Raw genomic sequence first — 21,662 nt, 5'->3', positions numbered from 1 at the left:
AGCTCACCAGCAAGGCAGGGGCAGTCACCGGAGGATCTAAGATTTGCACCCCCGGTCATGCACTCGGTCAGCTACACTGGGCAGTAGAAGTGACCACGCCGAAATGTAGGCCGAGTTTGGCACCGCTCCGGTGGGCCGACTCCACCCAGTCACCACCGGCCGCTGTTGTCGCACTGCCACCCGGCCACGGCGTCCACTCGATGTCCCGGCTCCAGGGCCGCACAGGCCGCAAAGTTCAGATGCAGTTTTCTCCGGCGATAGCACGGCTAGAAACCTCGGAGTCACACAGTCGGGAGCCCCTCTCCTTCAGAAACACGACCACGTAGCACAAGTTGAGGATCTCAGGCAGGATATCCGTGCGGGATGCGGAGGCTCACGGAGCCGGGGGTCTACGCTGCCGTCCCGGTCGCCATCTTGGCTCCTCCCATAATACTGTTTTTGCTTCTGTCTATGTAGTTCCAGGTTTGAATAGGCCAGGCTTCGTAACTTTCCGATTTTGGACCGGAGTTGCTGTGTATAGTCGAGGAGGGCCATTGTTTCTTGTTCGCCTTCCGTTTCCCATGCGTCCTTGGTCATTTCTAGTAAGGATCTCGGAAGTCTTCCATATAGAAGTTCGAAGGCCAAACAGCCCAGGCTGCTCTGCTTCTTTGCTCTCAACACGTAGAGAGCTAATGGCAGTAGACGATCCCAATCAGACCCTTCAGCCGAAAGCATTTTCTTCAGGGTGGTTTTCAGTGACTGGTTATACCTCTCGACGAGTCCGTCCGTTTGAGGGTGGTATACCGATGTCCGCAGGTGTCGTATATCCAATGTTTTACAGACTTCTTTCATCAACTTAGATGTAAAAGGGGTGCCTTGGTCGGTTAAAACCTCCTTTGGAAATCCGACCCTGGAGCACAGCTCGATCAATTTTTCGGCTATATGTGTTGTTGTTGGGGTCCGCAAAGGGAAGGCCTCGATAAATCGGGTTGCACAATCTACTATTACCAGCACGTATACGTGTCCTCTTGAGGAGCGCGGCAGGGGTCCGATCAAATCCATACCTATTCTTTCGAAGGGCCGTCCTACAATGGGCATGGGGACCAGAGGAGCTGCTGGGGGACGATGTATGTTCTGTCGCTGGCAAATCTCGCATTTCAAACAATAGTCTTTCACCTGTTGATAGATCCCAGGCCAGTAGAAATACCGTAGTATGCTATCTATAGTTTTTTCTGTTCCGCTGTGTCCGGCGGTGAGATGGGTATGGGCGAAGAAGAGAACCTGGTCTCGGAAAGACACGGGGACTACTAATTGAGGGTTTCCCCCTTCTACCCCCTCCCGGTATAGCAGATCCTTTGTTATGAGAAATCTCGGATATCTAGTGGACTCCTGATTCAGGGACATGTGTGCACTCTCCCATGCATTGAACAAAGTGGAGTCATTGGCTTGTGCAAAACGGAAACTGCGATCCGTGACCCAGGGTTCAGGAGAGATAAGGGTTGTTACCGTCCTAGGGGCTGTCAAAGCGGTTGAGGACACTGACTTTTTAAAGAGGGACATAAACCCCGGATTATCCACCCCTAGAATCACATCCTCAGGCAGGGTATCTACCACTCCCACCCTTACGGTGCATGGGTCCTTATCATAGGGTCTCATTGTTACCTGTGCGAGAGGGTAGGGCCTAATATCCCCATGTACACACTTTATATGGACGATTGCATCCTGGACATATTGATGGGGAAGGATCAGCCTTTTCTGCACGACAGATTGCCTGCACCCTGAATCTAATAGGGCTTTTACTGTTCTACCGTTCAACCATACTCTCACGTAAAATGAGGGCCCCATTTCAGCTGAATACATTATAGTTTTGGGTAGATATCCAACCTCCATGGGCTCTTCGGTCGTTCTTTTCTTGGGGCATAGTCGGGCAATGTGGCCCCATTCGCCGCATTCGAAACACTGGGGTCCCCGGACAGGTGGTCCATCGATCCTTATGGTTCTGGGTTTGGTTATGTCTGGCACCGACTTTTTTTTTTTTTCTCGCTTTTAATGGGAATGTGTGCCTTTATTCCCTTCTCATTGTCCCACCCCGAGATCTTTGGTTGTGCTCGGGCGTAGTTAGCTGCCATTTCGATGGCTTGTTCAAGCGACAACCCGGGGTGTTGTTTTAGCCACCTCTGAGATGCATACGGCAAAGCCTCCATGAACTGCTCTAAGTAGATTTTGGTCATCACCTCCTCCTTGGTGCTGGTGGCTGGTCGTAACCATTTATCTGCGGCCATCTTTAATCGAAAAAACAGAGTTTTGGGGTTCTCACCAGGTGTACCCCTTTCTCTCCGAAAGCGGAGACGGTAGGCCTCACCATCAAGCCCTAGATGATCCAAAATGACTTCTTTGATCGTTTGATAGGGAGTATTGCCCGTGGGGTTAGCTACCTGATAGGTGAACTGCGCCTCCCCTGACAGAAGCGGCGCCAAGAAGAAGGGCCACTTTTCTTCAGGCCACCCCAATGCTTTGGCGGCCCTCTCAAAATTCATCAAGAATACGTCCGGGTCTTCCCCCGGTATGTACTTCTGTAACGCTATCCCCGAGGGATTAGGGACGGTAAGGGGTCGATTCTCCATGGGTGTTTGGACTATTGCGACCGGAGCAGTCTTCTGCAGACTCTCCATGTGGGCCGCAATGGTGTTCTGAAAAAGGTCTCGGTCTGCTTGTGCCGATGTCATCTGTTTCTGCACCGCCCATTCCAATTTTTCTTGTCCTTTTATAAGGTGTTGGATAAGGGCGTCCATCTTTGTGTACAGACGGACTGTAATGTTGAAATCCCACTTCTGACACCAGTGTGGCGGGGCCAGTGAAACAGAGATGGCAAACAAGTAGGGTACTTTGGTTAATGCTTTATTTGTAGCTTAGGCAGCATCTTCCGTAACACAGTCCAGTGGTATAATGTTTTTCTTGTGGTCCTGTTTCCCTTTTCCGAGGTCTGGTCCGCATGCAGGGATGTATTCTTCTGGGTGCGTTCTATCCTGCCTCCGAGTCAGTCCCCTTCCAGTGCTGGCGAGTCCGTGGTACGGATCCCTCGAGGAGACGGCACTCCGATCGGGGAAACAGAAAGAGAATCAGGGATTAGGACTGTGGTCTGGTAACCTGACAAAAAAGGGGCCGGGAGTGAGAGAAGCCCAGTGCTTCGGTGCACGGTCTAGTTTTTCAGTGAATGAGCGTGCTCAGTGTGATAACAGGGTAGGGTGACAGGATTCAAGTAGGGCACTACGAGGGTGTATTTTACAGAGGGGGTGATTCGCTTTTGCCCAGCCAGCCCGCTACCCTTCCACGTACCTGCTCAAGCCACGCTCCTCTCCTGGGAACGTGGCAGGGCGCTTTGCGATGTCGTTGGCCTCCTGGCTTGTCGTGGTCGTCGCCTTCCTTCCTCTCCTCCAACGCGCTGATGCTCCCTCTCCTCCACTCGCTTCGAACCGTCCTTCTTCTCCACTCCACTCCAAATTGCCTTCGACCTCCAGGGAAACGCCGTCCGTCTCCTTCCGGGTTTCTACCGGTTTTGTGCTTCCTAGCAACGTGACGTCATCGGCGGGAGGAGTCTCGTCATCCTGAAAGGCGAAATTAAAGGAGCCCTGTTCGGCTTCCACGGGCCAGTCCTGCGGCTTATACGGATACCACTCTTCCTGCTGTCCGGGTACCTCGGGTTGCTGCAGGGGGAGAGAAGGGGGCAAAGAGGCGTCCTTTGACCAACAGTTCCAGTCAGTGGTGAGTGATTCCCCTGTCTCTTCCGCCCCGTCACACACCACAAATGGACTCCACACGAGTTTGATTAAACGAGTATAAACTTTATATAAAAAGATATACGATCAGACCACACGATACAGAAACCATCATATAATAAAGGGTAATATTCGTTCCGGCTGGCTGGTAGGTTCAAATCCCAACCACCGCTTTCAAAATGCTATTCTGGTCGTAAATGCTAGAATCACACACATTGCACTGAACAAACAATAATGCACTACGTAACGATACAATCCTGTGCTGGACAAAGGAGAAATAATACAATGCGTAACAATACACTCCGGTACCTTGCAATGGGAGAAATAATGCAATGCGTACCACTACAATCATGTACTGCGCAATGAAGGAATAATGTAATGCGTCACACCCCAATCCTGTACTTTGCAATTAAGAAATAATGCAATGCGCGCTGCTACAATCAAGTACTTTGCAATTAAGGAATAATGCATTGCGTAGCTACAATCATGTACTTTGCAATGAAGAAACAATGCAATGCGGGCCGCTGCAATCCTGTACTTTGCAATGGAGAAATAATGCAATGCGTAGCGCTACAATCTTGTACTTTGTTATGCAGAAATAATGTCAGGCATTATAAGACACTCAGTTCGTTAGCAGCAATATTGGTAAAGTGTATTACGACAATCAGCCTCTTTGATAACAGTTGCCCCCCACACGTATCCACGATGACATAAAGTGCAGCTTCTCACTCTGGCCCCAGTACTGCCACTCCGTTGGTCAGTATGGGATTCAATCTGACCCGAAGTAAAGGCTCACGTCGCCAGAAGAACTGAAAGGCCGAGAGAGTGTCCCTCCGAGCCCGCACCCTGCCCAGGTAGTGATCCACGTTACCTGGGGGCGCGACCCCACTCTCCTCTTCTCCTTCCGTGCAAAACTTTCTCAATGTGCCTCAGCGGCTCGGCCTGGCGGCTCAGCTCCTCCGGGGCTGCCGGTCCGGGCCACGACTGTTAGGAAGGTCTCAGATGGCCGCAGTGCACACGTACCCCACGCCTCTTGAGAATACGTTACTCTGGGTGCTCGTTCACAACAGCACCCTCCGGGTCTCCTCTGGCACGAAGCCATACACACAACGCTGATCGGAATTCACGTCGAATCCGAGTGCACGTTCACCAGGCACACCTTCCTGCAGTCTCAGTTGGCACCAAGACACGCACACTGCGCTGCAGAGACTCACTTTCTTCCGGTGCACACGATGATCAGCCGATCACCTCCACAGTCCCAGGTTGCACCAAAGCAAGCGCGCACGCACGCACGCACGCACGCTGCTTTACTGGGACTTACTCCAGCTTCACCAACGCCTTCGACCGCACCATGACACGCTCACCGTGTCCAAGCCTCAATTCTCCTCCTGTGCACTCGATGACCAGGCGCTCTTTACCAGCGCCTCCAGTGCACCCAGACATGCACCCTGCACGTCCGAGAATTACTCCACTTCCGATGCACATGTTGAGCAGGCGCTCCTCACCAACGCCTCCTGTGCACCACGACACGCACCCTGCGCGTCTGAGACTCACTTCACCTTCGGTGCACACACTAACCAGACGCTCTTCCCCAGCGCCTGCGGTGCACCACGACACGTACTCTGCGGGTCCGAATCTCACTTCACCTTCAGTGCACTCGCCGACCAGACGTTCTTCACCAGTGCCTGCGGTGCACCCCAACACGCCCCCAGCGTCCGAGACTCGCCTCACCTTCGATGCACACATTGACCAGGCGCTCTTCACCAACGCCTTCTGTGCACCACGACACGCACCCTGCAAGTCCGAGTCTCTCTTCTCCTCCGTGTGTCCAAGATCACAGGGCACACCTTCCGAGGGTCTCAAGCTGCCACAACACGTGCCCACCACGTCACTTGAAACTTCTCCGCAAACTTTTATGTTCCTGTGTTTCCAAACAGGGAGCCAGCTCACCTCGGGCCCTTGGGGTTACAAGACACAGCACAAAGCACAGTCTTATTCAAGCAGGGGGACCCAACGCACACAGCACAGTCCTAACAGCCTCTTCCTTGGTTAAAACAGCAAGCTGCAGACCAGCCTGGGATCACGAAGCAAGGGTTGGTCCTTCCCAGCAGTCTCTTCAGTTGTTCTTTCCTTAGCAGAGGTTCCTCTTGACCACGAAATGGGTCTAAGCCTTTTCAGTCTTAATCCATTTCTAGTCCATTCCAACGTTCAGGGGCCTCAGCTCTCATAGTTATACCCCTAAACGTCTTTGAAGTTTGTTGTGCTCAGTGGTCCCTGACCCCTGCCTAAATAGGTTCTGGGTGTCTCACTCCCAGTGTCACCTTTCTCCCTTTGATACTGGGGGTCTGGATCCTTAATCACTCAGCAGGAGATGGGTCAATTGGTTTATAGTAGCAACCCAGGCCTCTTAACCTCCCGGGGCTTCTCCTCGCCTACTCTTCAGATGCAGGGCAGCCTGGTGCCATCTCAACCCCTCCCTGGGTCAAGACCTCTCCCAGCTCCTCTCACCTCTCAGATCCACAGTCAATCCACATTCAGCAGAGACACACAGAAATGCCACTTTCTAAAAGAGTGGTCTCTGAATGCACAGTGACAAAACCACTTTCATAGGAAGATGTGTTATGACACTGTGAGTTCATACATACTAAACTTAATTTCTCCATTTTAAACTTTTAGAAAACTAGGCTAACAAACACAACACCCAGCCTCCCCCATTCTGTCCTATGGGCAGGATGGCCTTTCAGCAGTGAAAAACGAAATGGAGTGTTTTTCACTGTCAGGCCATAACACACACACCTTAGTATATGTCCTGCCTTTTACTTACACTGCACCCTGCCCAGGGGTTACCCTGGACCTACCCCAGAGGTGCCCACTGTGTATGCAAAAGGAAAAGTAAGGCCTGACAAGTGGTTCTACTTGTCAGGACAACATGCTAACTTAGCAAACTGCGCACAGGCCCTACACTGCCGGACTGAGTTCCCTTCTACTTGCAACTTTGCATTACGAGCCCTGGCACACACAGTGCACACCACTAAGGACAAACATACCAATCATGGCTAACTAATTTCCATTACACTTTACACAGGGAACACTTGTACTTGTACTTTGACACTGATCAGCAGTGGCAAAGTACCCAAAGCATCTAAATTGGCAACTCTATGTCAGGAAAATAGTGTTTTCCCTCCACTCTGTCATTGCAGGCCACAGGTTCCATGCCCCTTCATCCACTACACACAAAACAGGTTTTATGCTTGATCCCTTTGCCTCCAGCTCAGTACATGTTCTATGCCCCTTTCTCCACAGGCTCCATACCTCTTCCACTCCAATAAGTTATCTCAACACCAAATCACTCTATTACAGTTTTGTTAACTGCTTTAAAACCCTTGCCGTCCACTCTTTCACAACAAGCTACCTGCATTTCTTAAGACCGTTTGCGAGTTGTGCTTGGCTACCAGAAAGGCTGCCAGCAGTCGATACCTCTTCACCAAACCACTCCTCCCTGTACACCATGAGCCGTGCAGTCTGACCCTACAGCAACAACAGTCCTACAGGCATGCTGTAAACGACAACAAGTGTTGATTGAGGCACACACCCAGATCGGCTTAATGTGACAAGTGCAGAGGTGACAAAATGTATAAGACAAAATATATATTTATGTCCACTAACATTGGCATCAACAAAATCTTATGTAGAAGTGTGGATTCTTCAGTGAAACAGAGCAAGTAATTTCCTGCTGATGCAGGACGTTAGCCATCAGCAGGAACAAGCCAAGCATCATGGCTGGAGGCATACTTCCGTGACAAAATAACTAGGTGAAAGGAAGGTGGAAAAGCAGTATAACTGTCTTCTGGTTGGAACAAAGCAGCATAAGTGACAGGGCAATTGCAAAAAGAAGAACATGGAATGGCGAAGCAAGACTAAGTAAATACTGAACCACACTGGGCACGCTGTTGATGAGTGGCTATTCCAGCAACCTACTAGCTGCATCAGTGAGGGCATGGCCAAGAGGCCAATATCTGACCATTAAGCATACTTGAAAGTGTTGAGCTAGATAAAGGGAGAGAGGAAGCACCAGCTATGCACTGATGAAAGTGAGGACCAGCAAACCAGATGAAAGGGTGTATGAGGGCAGACCGGATGGGGACAGTTTTAGAGACTTACGAGGAGATCCTGTGGCTACATTGAGGGTTGATTTGAGGGATGCGATGTTGGTCATAGGTCTAGGACACAGAGATAGGGGTGACTCAGTGAATGGGAAAATGCAGTGTTGATAGCAGGGGCAGAAATAAACTGTGAATCATAAGAGAAAGTTATGTAGGTCAAGTACAGTGTGTGAAAGTGCAGAATTCAGAGAATCCTGGGACAATGGAAGAGCAGGAGACAAAATCATGCCACAGTGGGAGAGACTTCTTCAAAAAAGGGGGGAAACCCAAATCAATAACCCTCCGGCATCTGGGTATATAAACAATAATACAAGAGAATAATGCCTAGGGACCAATAATGTAACATAAATTTCGGCAAAAAGATAGATAAATTATCTCTTTCCTTGAGTAATATTCTTTCTCCAAAACAACCTTTGTTGCTATATTTTATGTGCACGTCAACGGCAATTCCCAAGAAAATTTTCGACTTTTTAATAGTATAAGTATATTTATTTTATACTTCACTTTTCTTCACAATTTTATAGAAAACTTTTTTTAGATACAAACATTTACAATACTTACATGCAACAAAGCAACTGAACATATACATATCAACAAAAGCCCTATATTTCAAACAGGATGCCTATAAACTTATTTTACTACAGCATTTCTATATATCGAAGATCACTCTTTCAGAGACACTTTGAGATTTTGTTGTTACAACCTCCAACTTATTTAGAGTGCTCTTTACTATTTACTCCAAAAACAAAACACAATCAGGCGAGTGTCTTCAAAATCAATGTCGACGCGTTTCAGCCAAATAACTTTTAAGGCCTCATCAGGACTAGGGCATCAGAACGTGTAATTTCATAAAGTTCAACCTATAGGAACAAATTAAATATTCCTTTTAATCAGTTTAATTGTTCATCTTGTTTCTATATACACTATATACACACACAGGAACATGTTGGCCAACAATAGAATTCCATTATATTACAGTTATATTGCAAACGCTGAAGTGGCGGCCCATAAAAAGAATTTAATCAAAACACCCAATTGTGTATTTCAACCACTTTATACGTGTTCTACCTTATCACCGAAATGTAGTGAGTATAGAAAGGCTCATGATATCATTCCGCTATATTAACCAGAATTTTTTTTTTGTGTATCACCATATAAGAGGAAAACTATATATTACCTCTTTTCCACCAACAATCTTTTGGGATAAATGGGAGTCCTCCCTTTTTCCTTTTTTATCTTAGCAAGCTAAAGACAAATAAATCCCATATAGAATAAATATCTCCATGATAAATTCTAGTAATCAACACACCCCTATTAAGTATATTTACTTACTAATAAGAGTCTTTCTGTTGTTCCACCATTGAACCGTTATATTTTTTGTATTTCTTTCAAATAAATGACTTTTAATCGTTATCTGTAGCGGAAAACAAACATCCAAAACAAACAATGTAATTTGCCGAAAGGATAGCCATATTTTATAGGCTACTCCAAAAGTAATCCCAAAAACTTCCTACCTTTCCCATCACTATTGAGCCGCAATGTAATGACTCGTCACACTTTTCTTATTATCGATTTTTGGGGGTATACTTGAAATATCTTTGCGCTTCGCCTCTGTTAAAAAACGGAAAGTAGTAGTCACTCTAGACTCTTAATTCTTACTATCTATAGCCAAATCTTTGCTTAAGGAATCTGTTTTAAACTCTCCTTACCTAAAGCTTCTCCACGGGACCCGCTCCTAACCATCCGTCTCTAGACCTCGCATGTAACACGTCCACAATCACGTGATGCGGAAGTGTGTATATATATATACGGCAATGTGAGCCGTAGAAACAATAGAAGGACTTCGTTTTTGCCTCATTTACTAAATGAGAAGAAAGACTAATAGTATTTGAAAAAAACGTTTCTAAAGAAAAGCGGTTTAAAAAAAAAAGACTTATATTTTTGGAATATTTTTTAATCAAATTAATTCTGGATAAACGTGTCTATGACTGTACTTGGTGTTAAATAGCTTCTTATTTCCAATACTTGTTCGACACAAATTAGGAATATTAAATAATAATAAAGATACCTTATAACCCAGTGTGCTACCGCCACTCCTTACATTCTTGACATCGACAGTAAATTGTTTTTATGATTTAATAAGAACCAAATATTGTAAGAGTAGCAGTCCAAGAAACACGTGAACCATCAAAAACAGTATACATATTCTACTGACACACATTTACTCTGAACGCTGGCTCTATTATTGCAATAATGCCCACATTTCATCTTTATCATTAAGACCCAATGTAGTGGTGTGATATTTTGCTATCAGCCTGGCTTCTAATCTATTAAGTTTCATTTGAAGCTCTGTTCTTTCTAAATTGCCGACTAGACACAATACTGACCATTTCAAATCATTCTCAGAATGATTTTGATTCCGAAAATGATGCACCAAGGGGGCCCCTTGAACTTTACATTTAATCCTTGATTTATGTTGCAATATACGTTTCTTTATAGGTTGTATTGTCTGCCCTATGTAGTATTTATTACATGGGCAACTTACGCAATATATTGCGTTTTTTGAATTGCAGTTGGAAAATGTCTTTTGATAATGTATATGGCCATTAATGTCCAATTGTTTGGAATCTTCAGTTAAATTGCATGCCAAACAATTTTGGCATCGGAAATGACCAACTACAGGTGGGAGTTTAAGGAGATTCCTCAGATCTTTTCTCTGCACTTCTGTCTGTCTTGTAGCTCTCACAAGTTGCTGTAGGATATTTTTACCTTTTTTAAAAGCAAAAAGAGGTTTCGAAATTCCCAAAGTCTCAATTAATTTCCAATTTTTGGGGACAATTTTCTTGACTTTATTTGCTTTAGGATCAAAAGTTAGTACACATGTCAGTGGGGTATTTTTATCTTTTACTTTCGGAACAAGTAGGACTTCCCTTGGGGTGTACCACGCTCTTTTAAGTGCACCTTTCACTAATTTCTTTGGATACCCTTGTGTTATCAGTTTGTCTTTCAGTATCTCTGCATTAGTAAAATAGTCTATTTTGTTTGTACAGTTTCTCCTTACGCGAAGAAATTGCCCATATGGCAAATTTTCTTTTAACGTACGTGGGTGACTACTTGTGAAATGTAAAAGCGTTTTACGGTCTGTCGGCTTCGTATATAAATAGACCCCTAATATTTCATTCTCCTGTTGAATAAATACATCCAGAAATTTTATTCTTACATGGTCGGCAGACTTAGTAAAATTAAATTTCAGCTGTTCTTGAATTTAACCAGTTGTGGAAGTCTGTAAGACGTGTGTCATCTCCATCCCAAATCATAAAGATGTCATCTATATATAGCGACACCAAAACCCAATGTGTGTTTTAAACGGATTGGTGTCGCTATATATCCATCTTTTTTCGAATTCAGCCATGACTAAATTGGCTATTTCTGGCGAGAAACTACAGCCCATTGCTACTCCTGATATTTGAAGATACAGATTTTCCTTAACCCCTTCAGTGCCACGCCCTTTCCCCCTCCTGTGCCGGGCGTTGCACTAGTGGGTGGGGTTCATGACGAGATAGTCTCGTCATGGAGCACGGTTGCGCTGTGCCCATGACGAGACTATCTCGTCATGGGCACTGAAGAGGTTAAAATTAAAAAAAAAAATTTTTAAGCATAGGGCTGCTAGAGCTATTATGAATTCAGTGGGAACTTGGTGAGGGCGATCTCTTTCATCCAATTTATATTCCATGACTGCCAATGCCTCATCTTGAGGAATATTGGTATACAAGGATTCGATATCGAAGGAAACCAAAAGTTGTTTTTCTCTGTTGTAAGGTAACCCTTCCACCTTCGATATCAAATCCATTGTATCTCTCACATATGATGGAGTCTCTTTTACCAGGGGAATCAAAAAAGTATCAATATATGTGGCTAGTGGTTCTAAGATAGAACCACATGCAGACACTATGGGTCTGCCCGGTGGATCTATCAAGGTTTTATGCACCTTTGGTAAAACATATATACTAGGTACCTTAGTTTTGTCACTGTTGAGGAAGTCGAATTCGTTTTTACACAGCCAACCACCTTCTAAACCTTCTTTGGTAATCTCCAAAATCTCAGATTTTAACTCGAGTGTCGGATTAGTTTCCAGTAATCTATAATGCATGGGGTTCGACAGTTGGCAAATAACTTCTTGGTCATATTTATCTGTGTCCCAAAGGACGATTCCTCCCCCTTTGTCAGCCGGCTTGATTATTATAGCCGGATTATTGGCCAAATCTTTAAGGGCTTGAATTTCTTGTTTGTTGCAGTTAGCATTATAAAAGATTTTCTTTTGTTGTAATGCATCTAACTCACGTAAAATTTGTTCTTCAAAAATCTAAATTTCAGTGGGTAAAAGTATAGTTTCTGGGATGAACTTTGGTTTATTTCTTAAGCCACTAATATTTATTTGTTCACTTTTTTCTCTTTCTAAGAAAAAGGCTTGCAGCCTAACATTCCTCAAGAAGTGTAAAATCTCAGTTTTTGTGTCTACAGGGTTTTGTAAAGCCGTAGGGACAAATGATAACCCTTTATTTAGTATCGACAGTTCAATTTGGGTAGGAATATATTTTGATAGATTGTATATAGGTATAGTTTCTATCTGGTTTCAGTATGTTATTTACATTCAGCGCCTGTATGTTTTCTTCCGGGTTCTGAAGGTCTCTGAGTCTTGATTTTGATATTGATCCGGAGTCTGGTATTGGCCCTGCTGTTGATACTGGCCTACTTGTGTATTGTAACTTCTCCATCTTGCTCCTCCTCCTCTGCCTCGATACCTGCCTCTGCCAAAAAAAGGTTGGGATCTAGGATATTGTGGATATGGTTGATAATTGTTGTATGACCCTTGGTCAGAATCTGAAGAAGTGTCTGAAAAGGTGATGATTTTATTTCGTGACCTACCTCTATATTGCAGATTTAATGAACTCGGGTTATTGTTCTGGTAAAAGTCTTCTTTTAAGTAAGGGTATATTTCTTCCAATTTGAAGTTTTTTATGTCCCTGGCCACTTTTGTGGTTTTTTGGTTTGTAGTATGCACTTTAAAATCCGCAATTGTTTTTTCAACTGATTCCAATAATGATTTAGAATCTTTTTTAGTGGTGTCCCCTAAGATTTCTTGTTCCAATGCCTGAATTTCTTTAAGTTCTTCTTCATTAAGTCTAAGGGCGGTTTCTATAGATAATGCCATCCAATCCCTTGAACATTTTGTACCCACTCCACCAAATTTACCCAAATAGGCTTTATCTGTAATAAAAATTACTGCGATATTTCTCACTTGGAGTCCCACTGGGATGGTGTTATTTTTTTAATGTTCCAACAAAACTTGTGCATGCAGTTGGGTTCTTATGTTTTTCTTTTTCAATTGTTTCAATCTCTCAACTTTTATCTATATTCAAAACCTGCGTCACTATCTGATCACCACTTAATAATGAGGGAATTTTGCATAAGGCACTAATTTCTTCTTCAGTGTAACTTACTAAAAAAAAAAGTTCTGTCATGTCAATGAATATCTATAATTATTCTATTCTTGTTCCTGTATGTGTACTCAAAATATGTTCACAAAATTGGAAAAGCCAATTGACTAACAATATTTTTATTATTACTTTTAATTTAATACCCATTAATGATGTATCTCTCTTTCTTATGTACCCTCACACCTAACCAGGTGTAATTATAAACCTCTTCAAAAAAGGGGGGGAAACCCAAATCAATAACCCTCCGGCATCTGGGTATATATACAATAATACAAGAGAATAATGCCTAGGGACCAATAATGTAACATAAATTTCGGCAAAAATATAGATAAATTATCTCTTTCCTTGAGTAATATTCTTTCTCCAAAACAACCTTTGTTGCTATATTTTATGTGCACGTCAACGGCAATTCCCAAGAAAATTGTTTATTTTTCTACAGCATTCCTATATATCGAAGATATAAGGTATCTTTATTATTATTTAATATTCCTAATTTTTGTCGAACAAGTATTGGAAATAAGAAGCTATTTAACACCAAGTACAGTCATAGACACGTTTATCCAGAATCAGTTTGATTAAAAAATATTCCAAAAATATAAGTCTTTTTTCTTGAAACCGCTTTTCTTTAGAAAAGTTTTTTTCAAATACTATTAGTCTTTCTTCTCATTTAGTAAATAAGGCAAAAACGAAGTCCTTCTATTGTTTCTACCGCTCACATTGCCGTATATATATACACTTCCGCATCACGTGATTGTGATTCATCACAAAATAGCTTAGCTGTTTAATGTGCCTGCTGTAGAGAATTGTGTGCAACCTACTGCGTGCATGTTCATACCCTAGTAAGACTTCTCTGTGGGTTAATGCATATGTCGCAACGATCTTGGAGTAAGCAGCACGTTACAAGGTCCTGGCAAAATATCTCTGTGGGACAGGCGACTAAGTATAAGTTTGAGTCTTTGCTGATTTTAACTCAATCTTTAAATCTTTTAAGGCTGATATTATGAGTACCTTTATATTGGAAAATACTTAAATTCCGTTATCAGTCAATATAATATAATATAATGTAATAATTAGTGTAATTACCCATATAAATACAAAACATCATGCATTGCATACTGAATAGATTGAGTATGATATGCTATTTTTCTCGGCTATGTGAATCTCAGGAAGCACATATATCATGCTTTCTCTCACTGTTCTGCTAATTTCATCACAAAAGTTTTATTCAGATTTCATCTGAATGTGCTCTGTATTTCCTAGACTTTGAAACAATTAATCGCTTTCATATCACAGATCTAACACAGCCAATCTTTTTATTTCCCCTCATTGCCTGCTGATTGTTTAGTCACTAAGTAGAAGAGTTCAGCTCTTCTACCTTTGACTTCTAACATCTGCTCTCTGTCAGAACTCTCTGGAAAAAATGAAAATTAATTACTCACTGATTGTCCTTCAAGCAAACAGCTCGGCATGCATGGAAAGTGTACGTGGCTGCAGATATTTCTTTCAGTGGTAACAAGCAGCATAGTCTTTTGAGACATTCAATAGGGCACGTTTGGGCCAATCATTGTTCTTCTTTATATATAGGTCCTCAAGCCAGTTCTGGCCAGCCAGCCAATGTGGGAATCGGCTTTCTGTGAGCTCTCAAATACTGCTCTAGTCCTAGCTTGGTTTTGAAAAGTCTGAGTCTTTAGAGGTAAAAGTTCAAACTTCATGACTGATCCATTTAATATTATTTACTTTAAATGTGATCTAACTATGTGTTTTATTTTATTGAGGGATTGGTTATGACTTTTTACATTTCTGTTTCAGCAATCCCCCTTTTCTTTGAATTATGTTTTTTTTCCTTCTCATTTCTTGTTAAACTTGTAGAATCATGACAAGGTTTTTGCTACCATAGATCAAAGCTCTTTTCTCCCACCACCCAATGCATTTGACACTGGGCAATACTTTCTGCCTATAGCTGCATTCTGCCATGCATCTGCTCGTTGGGCCATTGGCAGCCACCTTAGAATTAGCCCTGCTTGAAGATATTTGTTTCTGCCTCCACTCTATTCTATATTCTACATTTGTTATTGCAGTCACAGAATACCGTATTTGGTAGCTCTATAATTGCAGGCATGAACTGCGTGTTCTAAAAGAGTAGTTTGCTCTTGGAGAAGCATTTTAAAAATTGATACATAATGTTTAATAATCTGCAAAGCTAATGAGACATAAAACATGAATTTATTGAAAAAATTGCACTAGGCAATCATACCTAAACATGCTAGGCCTAATACTCGGAGACACTGCCGTATTAAAGTTAACAGGGCTAAAGAAATTGTAAAGTCAGCTTTACAACTTGATCTTGACCTTTTAAACAGACTTGATTTTTCAAGGAATCGTTGCTGTGCAAAATGTTATTCTTTTCGTCTATATAGATGTTTCAACTTCCAAGATGACCATTGTTAGCTAATGAATAAACTTGTTATTTAGAAGGTTAGAAATTAAGTTTCACACGTGGGAATGTAGCTCTTTTACTGGGAGAATGAATTATGAGAGCCTTCGAGATGATGAGACATAGTTGCAGTATTAGAAGTTGCTGTCTAAAGAATATTGTGTTCCTGTGAGAAGCCTCGGAGTGAACGTATTCCCATGGGCGAATCAGAAGCTGAATGGTCGACAGAAGAAGCTACCTGAAGATTGAAACAATATTTTGTTTGTCTATAATAGTCCGTTTTCCTAGAGTAGATCCCAAGCCTTTTCCATTTCTCCACAGCCCTTTACGCTTAGTTTGCAAGACTCTACTGAGTTTCTTGAACCTCTCTTTATGAGAAGTTCTGCTTTGATTGATTATTTGAGCGGAGGTTTAAATTCTGACCCTTTATGCTTTATAATTCTCTCTCAATATCAGAAGTCTTTATGGATCTATGAGATTGACATCTTTTCCCTCTCATTCTTAGAATGGGGATTTGTTTTCTTTTATGGAACACACTTAATGCATTGTATTGCAATTTATTGATTACTTATTGATTTCAAATGAGATTATAACAACTGAGAATGAAGAATTTCATTTTTAACTTTAAGATGACTTACTAAGCCTTTGAATAATAAAACCCTTTAACTCATAACAAATTCTCTTTACTGCCTGATCGACATAGAAATTGTTATAAATTTGGTATGATTTACAGCTCTTAATCGCCTCTAAAACAATGTTAAAGATTCATCAACCTGAGTAGAAACAAGGTCAGTGGGGAACATCCGATAATGAAAACATTCCCCCTCTAGCACTCGTAATGTTATTAAAATGCTATGAGTACCCACCAAAAAGTATTTTAACGTCTCAAAAGTGAATTGTGTTTTTTGTGTGTATAAACTGTTCTGTCTTTAGAGCCCTATAATGTACTAGATATGCCTATTTACTAAACCTGACCAATGAACTGATTATCTGTGTTGTGTAAATTAATAATGTCCTGTTAACTTGTATTTGTGCTACCGCTTTTGTTGCAGTCTTTAAATGATGAGTGAACTACTCCAGAGACAGGAGCTTTACGAAAACAAGTCATTTAAGTGACCAGTCATCCCCATTAAGAATACTTCAGACCTTCTTTTAGGTGTCGCACATTCAAAAACCTTTTATTTTGAAACCATACACAAAGTGGCCGTTGGGCAGCCTCCTTCAGCCGTTGCTTTGGGGCAGTTTCAGTCACGTCTTGGATCAGGCCAAAGAAGTATTTTACTTGTATCAACATGCTATTGATTAGTGGGTTGTAATTGTTGGGGGATCAAGAGTGCTGATACTGCAAACCCTGTCAAATAACATATTCCACATATATCACTGATGTTTTGCAGGCAATGTGAAGAACTCTGAAGAACATAATGTGAAAGGAATGATTTGGTTACCGTTGGGCAAATTATGACATGCCAGGAGTTTACTGTAAGTCTGATATGTCTCTCATCTTCAGTGTATTTATTCAGTGTATGGACAACTGAGAGGCAATGTGAAAATATGTTAACTGTGACTAAACAAGAAGAACAAGTATTTTACTGCGGGAGAAAACAGAGTCCGATGGTAGCTGATTTTTTGCCTGTGCATCTCTGCAGAGAGACTGCAAAGAAAGCCTTTTCTGGATAGCTTTCCAGTCTGTAATTTGAGTTTGCTATAACCCGAAGATCAAAGCATGTCTGCGGAAGCAGATCCCCCCCCCCACCCTAACCACACCAGCAGTGCACATCTTTGAATGTTTCAAGCTCCAAGCAGCAGTTTTCAAGGTGGCTAGAATCAGGAGGGTACAAGTATTAGTGATGGATCTGAAACTGGAACTCTCCCTGTACTTTCTGCTCCTCGATATTGTACCGAGAAAGAGAGCTACTAAGCTTTATGTGAAATGGGTTGTGCCTTTCCTGGGCCTTGAGGTGGATGAGAGGCAGACTCACGGATAGCAGTAGTCCAGCTGTGTTCCAGGATTCCATGGGTCTCCATAGCGCATGGACAGGATCGATGGATGACTGTGCAGGGTAGGGCAGTGACTAATTATGCAGTAAATGGTGTTCATACCACTCATATTTTTAGGTATTTTTGTTAATGGGCTATTAAAGAGGATGTAGCAGTAATTAGTTTATTACATAGGATGGAAATGTGTTTACCGTGGTGTTTTCACATTGAAAACACCATCCCCATAGACTTTATAGTCAGATAGTAATAAATAATAAATCCTATTTGTAAAGCCCGAACATATCACCCCCTTCAGGGTTTCAAGGCGTTGGGGAGATAAAACGAGCTATTGCCCAGAGCCACATGATGCTGAGCTGCAGCCGGGGATCGAACCGTGAGCCCCGCGCTCCGGAGTCAGCTGCTGTGCCTGCTGCTCCCCACCTCTCCCATAGCTAGTGTATTTTTCAGCAAGACAATTGAGGGATAATTATGTGCCTCCAACAGTATTTTATGCTTTAGTAATTTTATGTTCTTCGCACTTAGGTGTTTACCTTTTTTTTTTTTTTAACAACAGAAAACAAACTTAGAATACTGATCGTATCTTTAGAAAATTCTGTTTAAAAGTTGATTTTCAAATGTGTTTCGATTAAACTGTTCTGGCAGTCATTTAAGAACATGCCAAGAAAATTCTAATTATCAAAAGTAATCTGAATTCCACAGATGTTTTTCTTGTCATACCTGTTGCAAGCAACTTGCCTCCACTATAAGAACAAGATACTTTCCTCAAAGGCACATTGGTAAGCTTAGGTACAAAAGCAGTAGTGGATAACTTGAAGAATGCGAAAGAGATTTTATATGCACATGATGGGCATGGGTCTCTTATATTAGTTTGGATAATCTAGTCTAGTACAGATCAGATATCATACATTGTAGGAGACTCCAAAGGAACAAAATAAATTGGTAGTTACACCTGACTAAACCACTGTAAGCCATTTAAGACTATTGGATTGCTGCTTAATTCCTCCTTGTGCATTCTCCTAAAAGTGTACTTGTACCACATCATGTCATCACACTAGAGAATCTCTGTTTGTTTGTTAGGTAAATATAATTTTTTATAATCGAATTTCTTATGGTAAGATTTATAATTTTCTTGATGTTCTCTAAAAATGATATAGATGAGTTTTTGTATATCTTGTCTTCCTTATAATTGTTATTGTGTTAAGTATATATTGAGGCATTCTGATATTCTCTTAAATTATATGCAATATGAGTATTAAAACTGCACATTGTAACAAAAAATGGAAGATATCCTGGTAACTCTGGATGTTGTACTTCATGCCTTGTATTACATTAATAAATGGGTCTGAAATGAACTTGTTGTATTTAGAGGTTAAGCACCGCAAGGGCAGCCTTCTTAAGAAGGTATGAACTATTCATCAGCCTAAAGGTATCTGAAGAAATACTATCTATTGCACGCTTTCATGTCGTATTGCATGGTCAGTTATTGGTCAAGGGCTCAGGCCACTCGTCCTCACTTCTGCGAGTAACCCCAACTACAATCTCCATCGGTCACAGCATCATAACAGCACGGTAATGCCCTTATCTAGAGTAGAGGGGCATAGTTGAGGATCCAGAAGCTCATTCTCTAGCTCAGGCGCAGGTACTGATGATCATAACGTTATTTTTTATTGTTTACATTAACATGCTTTGTATCCTTCTCGCCACAAGGTGCTGTACACACATCAAAAGACTAAAAAGTCCAAGGTATGGCAAGATGGATTTCTGAAGATTGCTGCTGAAGGGAACAAGGTAATCTAAAATATATACTTGTTGTGTGGCCTTTTCATGGCATTACGACCCGATACAAAGCACTCCCACTTGTGACTTACTCATGGAAATTTTGTAGTAATTCTAGAGTAAGTTACACCTACTCTCAGAAGAATCTTTGTTACTCCATCCCTAAGTATGTGTTAACTGAAAGTCTATTCATTCTGAGTTTAGTCCGTATTAATTGTTTACCCCATTTTATTCATGAGGAACTACATAAGTAATCAATTCAATACACTACTAGGAACCATTCCCATGGTCAGTAAAATACATCAACATTTGTTGTATGTAGAAATACAATTATATTTATAACAATGTAGTGTTAGTGGAAACTTATCTAGCACTGTATGGCAAATATACAACAAGAGAGAGAGGGACATTTTCTAAGGAGCACTCTTGGTCCCCCAGCTCATATAGTCAAAACAATGAAAGAGTGTACCTTCTCAGGGGAAGAGCAGGCATGAAGAATCAGACTTGATTCTTTAGAAAGCCCTCACTCACCAACCTAGTTGGTGACATGCTTCATCATCGGGGCCCCACCAGGAGAGGCCGTGTGCCCCCCTGGTGTGCTTCAATGCCAGAATTACTGCGGAGCAGGTTTGTGTGGTTGAAGTGACAAGTGAAAGTGATTATGTGGTGGATAAAAATGCCTAGATTGTGTCCAAAAATAATTTTATTGGTTGGCCAATCGGACACGAATAAAAAAGTGAGGGTCCATAGGCCTCTCTGCTGCCCCACGTCCACTTCAGTCTGCCTTTCGTGGCTACAGAAGGGGCTCTCAGCCACTCCATTTCCCACCTGGCCACCGCCTTGGCTCGGCAACATATGCATGGTTGAGGGTGCAGTACCCCCAGACATCGTCGGTAAGGTGGCCAGCGGTCCCTTCCGTTTGCCACCCGCACTGCTGCAGCCAACTTCAAACCCTCCTAGTTTGCCCCTTTTCCACCATGGGCACCCAGCTGGTGGCAGGATTCGCCATCACCTGCCCTGCTCTCAGTCCATAACATCGGACAGGTGGGTTTTGCGGCTTTTCTGAGGGGGCTATACCCTCTCCCATGACACCATCTCACGATAAGCTGACGGAAGATCATCTGTCTGTTCTCCACGAGGTCATTACAGCTCTCTTGGCTAAGGGAGCCATAGAGAGCGGTTCTGGTACCAGAAGTACACTGTGACTGTTATTCCCACCACTTTCTGGTTACCTAAAAGGACAAGGGCCTTTGTCCTATCATTGACCTCCGAACCCTCAATCTCTTCCTCAAAATGGAGAAGTTCAAAATGCTTGTTAGCTCAGGTCTTGTCTTCCCTGGACTCTGGAGACGTGATGGTAGCTTGGACTTATTTTCATATTCCAGTCCTGCCTGCTCACCGGCGCTATCTGTGGTTTACAGTAGGCCGAGAGCATTTTCAGTTCACTTTGCTTTCTATTGGCCTTACCAGCGCCCCTTGGGTCTTCACCAAGGTGTTGGCGGTGGTTGCAGCTTATCTGCAGAGTTCAGGGTTGCCATTCTCCCCCAACCTTGATGACTGGCCGATGAAGGCCGGCTTGCTGCAATCTGTTGTCTCCAATCTCTGGGCTACGGCAAACCTTCTGCACTCATTTGGGTTCAATATCAACGTGCCAAAGTCACACCTGACTCCCTTTCAGATGCTCCCTTTCATCGTAGCTGTTCTGGACACAGTGCATTTTTGGGCCTATCCTCCCGAGCAGCGTGTCTAGGATATTCAGGCTATGATACCGATATTTCAGCAGTGGTGGCTAATGAACCACAATTGAGTCAGAGGCAGACCCCTCTCCCTTCCTCAACCAGATCTCACAGTAGTGACAGATGCGTTACTCTTGGGGTGGGGCGGCCATTTGGGAGAGGTGGAGATCAGAAGACTCTGGTCTCCAGCTGAATCCGGACTCCACATCAACCTACTGGAGCTCCGTGCGACCCGACTGGCATTGAAAGCCTTTCTTTCCTCGATCAGGGGAGTGCTGGTGCAGGTTCAGACAGCACCAGGG

General features: G+C 42.8%; 1 protein-coding gene across 5 annotated transcripts in view; it reads left to right on the top strand.

Annotated features, from left to right (window-relative positions):
* Nucleotides 1-21,662, top strand: part of ZGRF1 (zinc finger GRF-type containing 1) — a 619,324-nt gene that overhangs the window by 40,741 nt on the left and 556,921 nt on the right. For all 5 annotated transcript variants that reach the window (XR_014978114.1, XM_085641436.1, XM_085641435.1 and 2 more), the window contains exons 2-3: nucleotides 17,245-17,329; nucleotides 19,556-19,636. Coding sequence is in view for 4 of the 5 variants with exons in the window: in XM_085641436.1 (XP_085497562.1) it covers nucleotides 17,309-17,329; nucleotides 19,556-19,636 (102 nt within the window). In the remaining variant the exon portion in view is untranslated. The remainder of the gene's footprint in view (nucleotides 1-17,244; nucleotides 17,330-19,555; nucleotides 19,637-21,662) is intronic.

This window comes from Triturus cristatus, chromosome 2_2 (genome assembly GCF_964204655.1).
Source record: "Triturus cristatus chromosome 2_2, aTriCri1.1, whole genome shotgun sequence".
Classification (NCBI taxonomy): Eukaryota; Metazoa; Chordata; class Amphibia; order Caudata; family Salamandridae; genus Triturus; species Triturus cristatus.
Note: the sequence above shows the minus strand (reverse complement) of the source record. Positions and strands in the feature narration are given on the sequence as shown.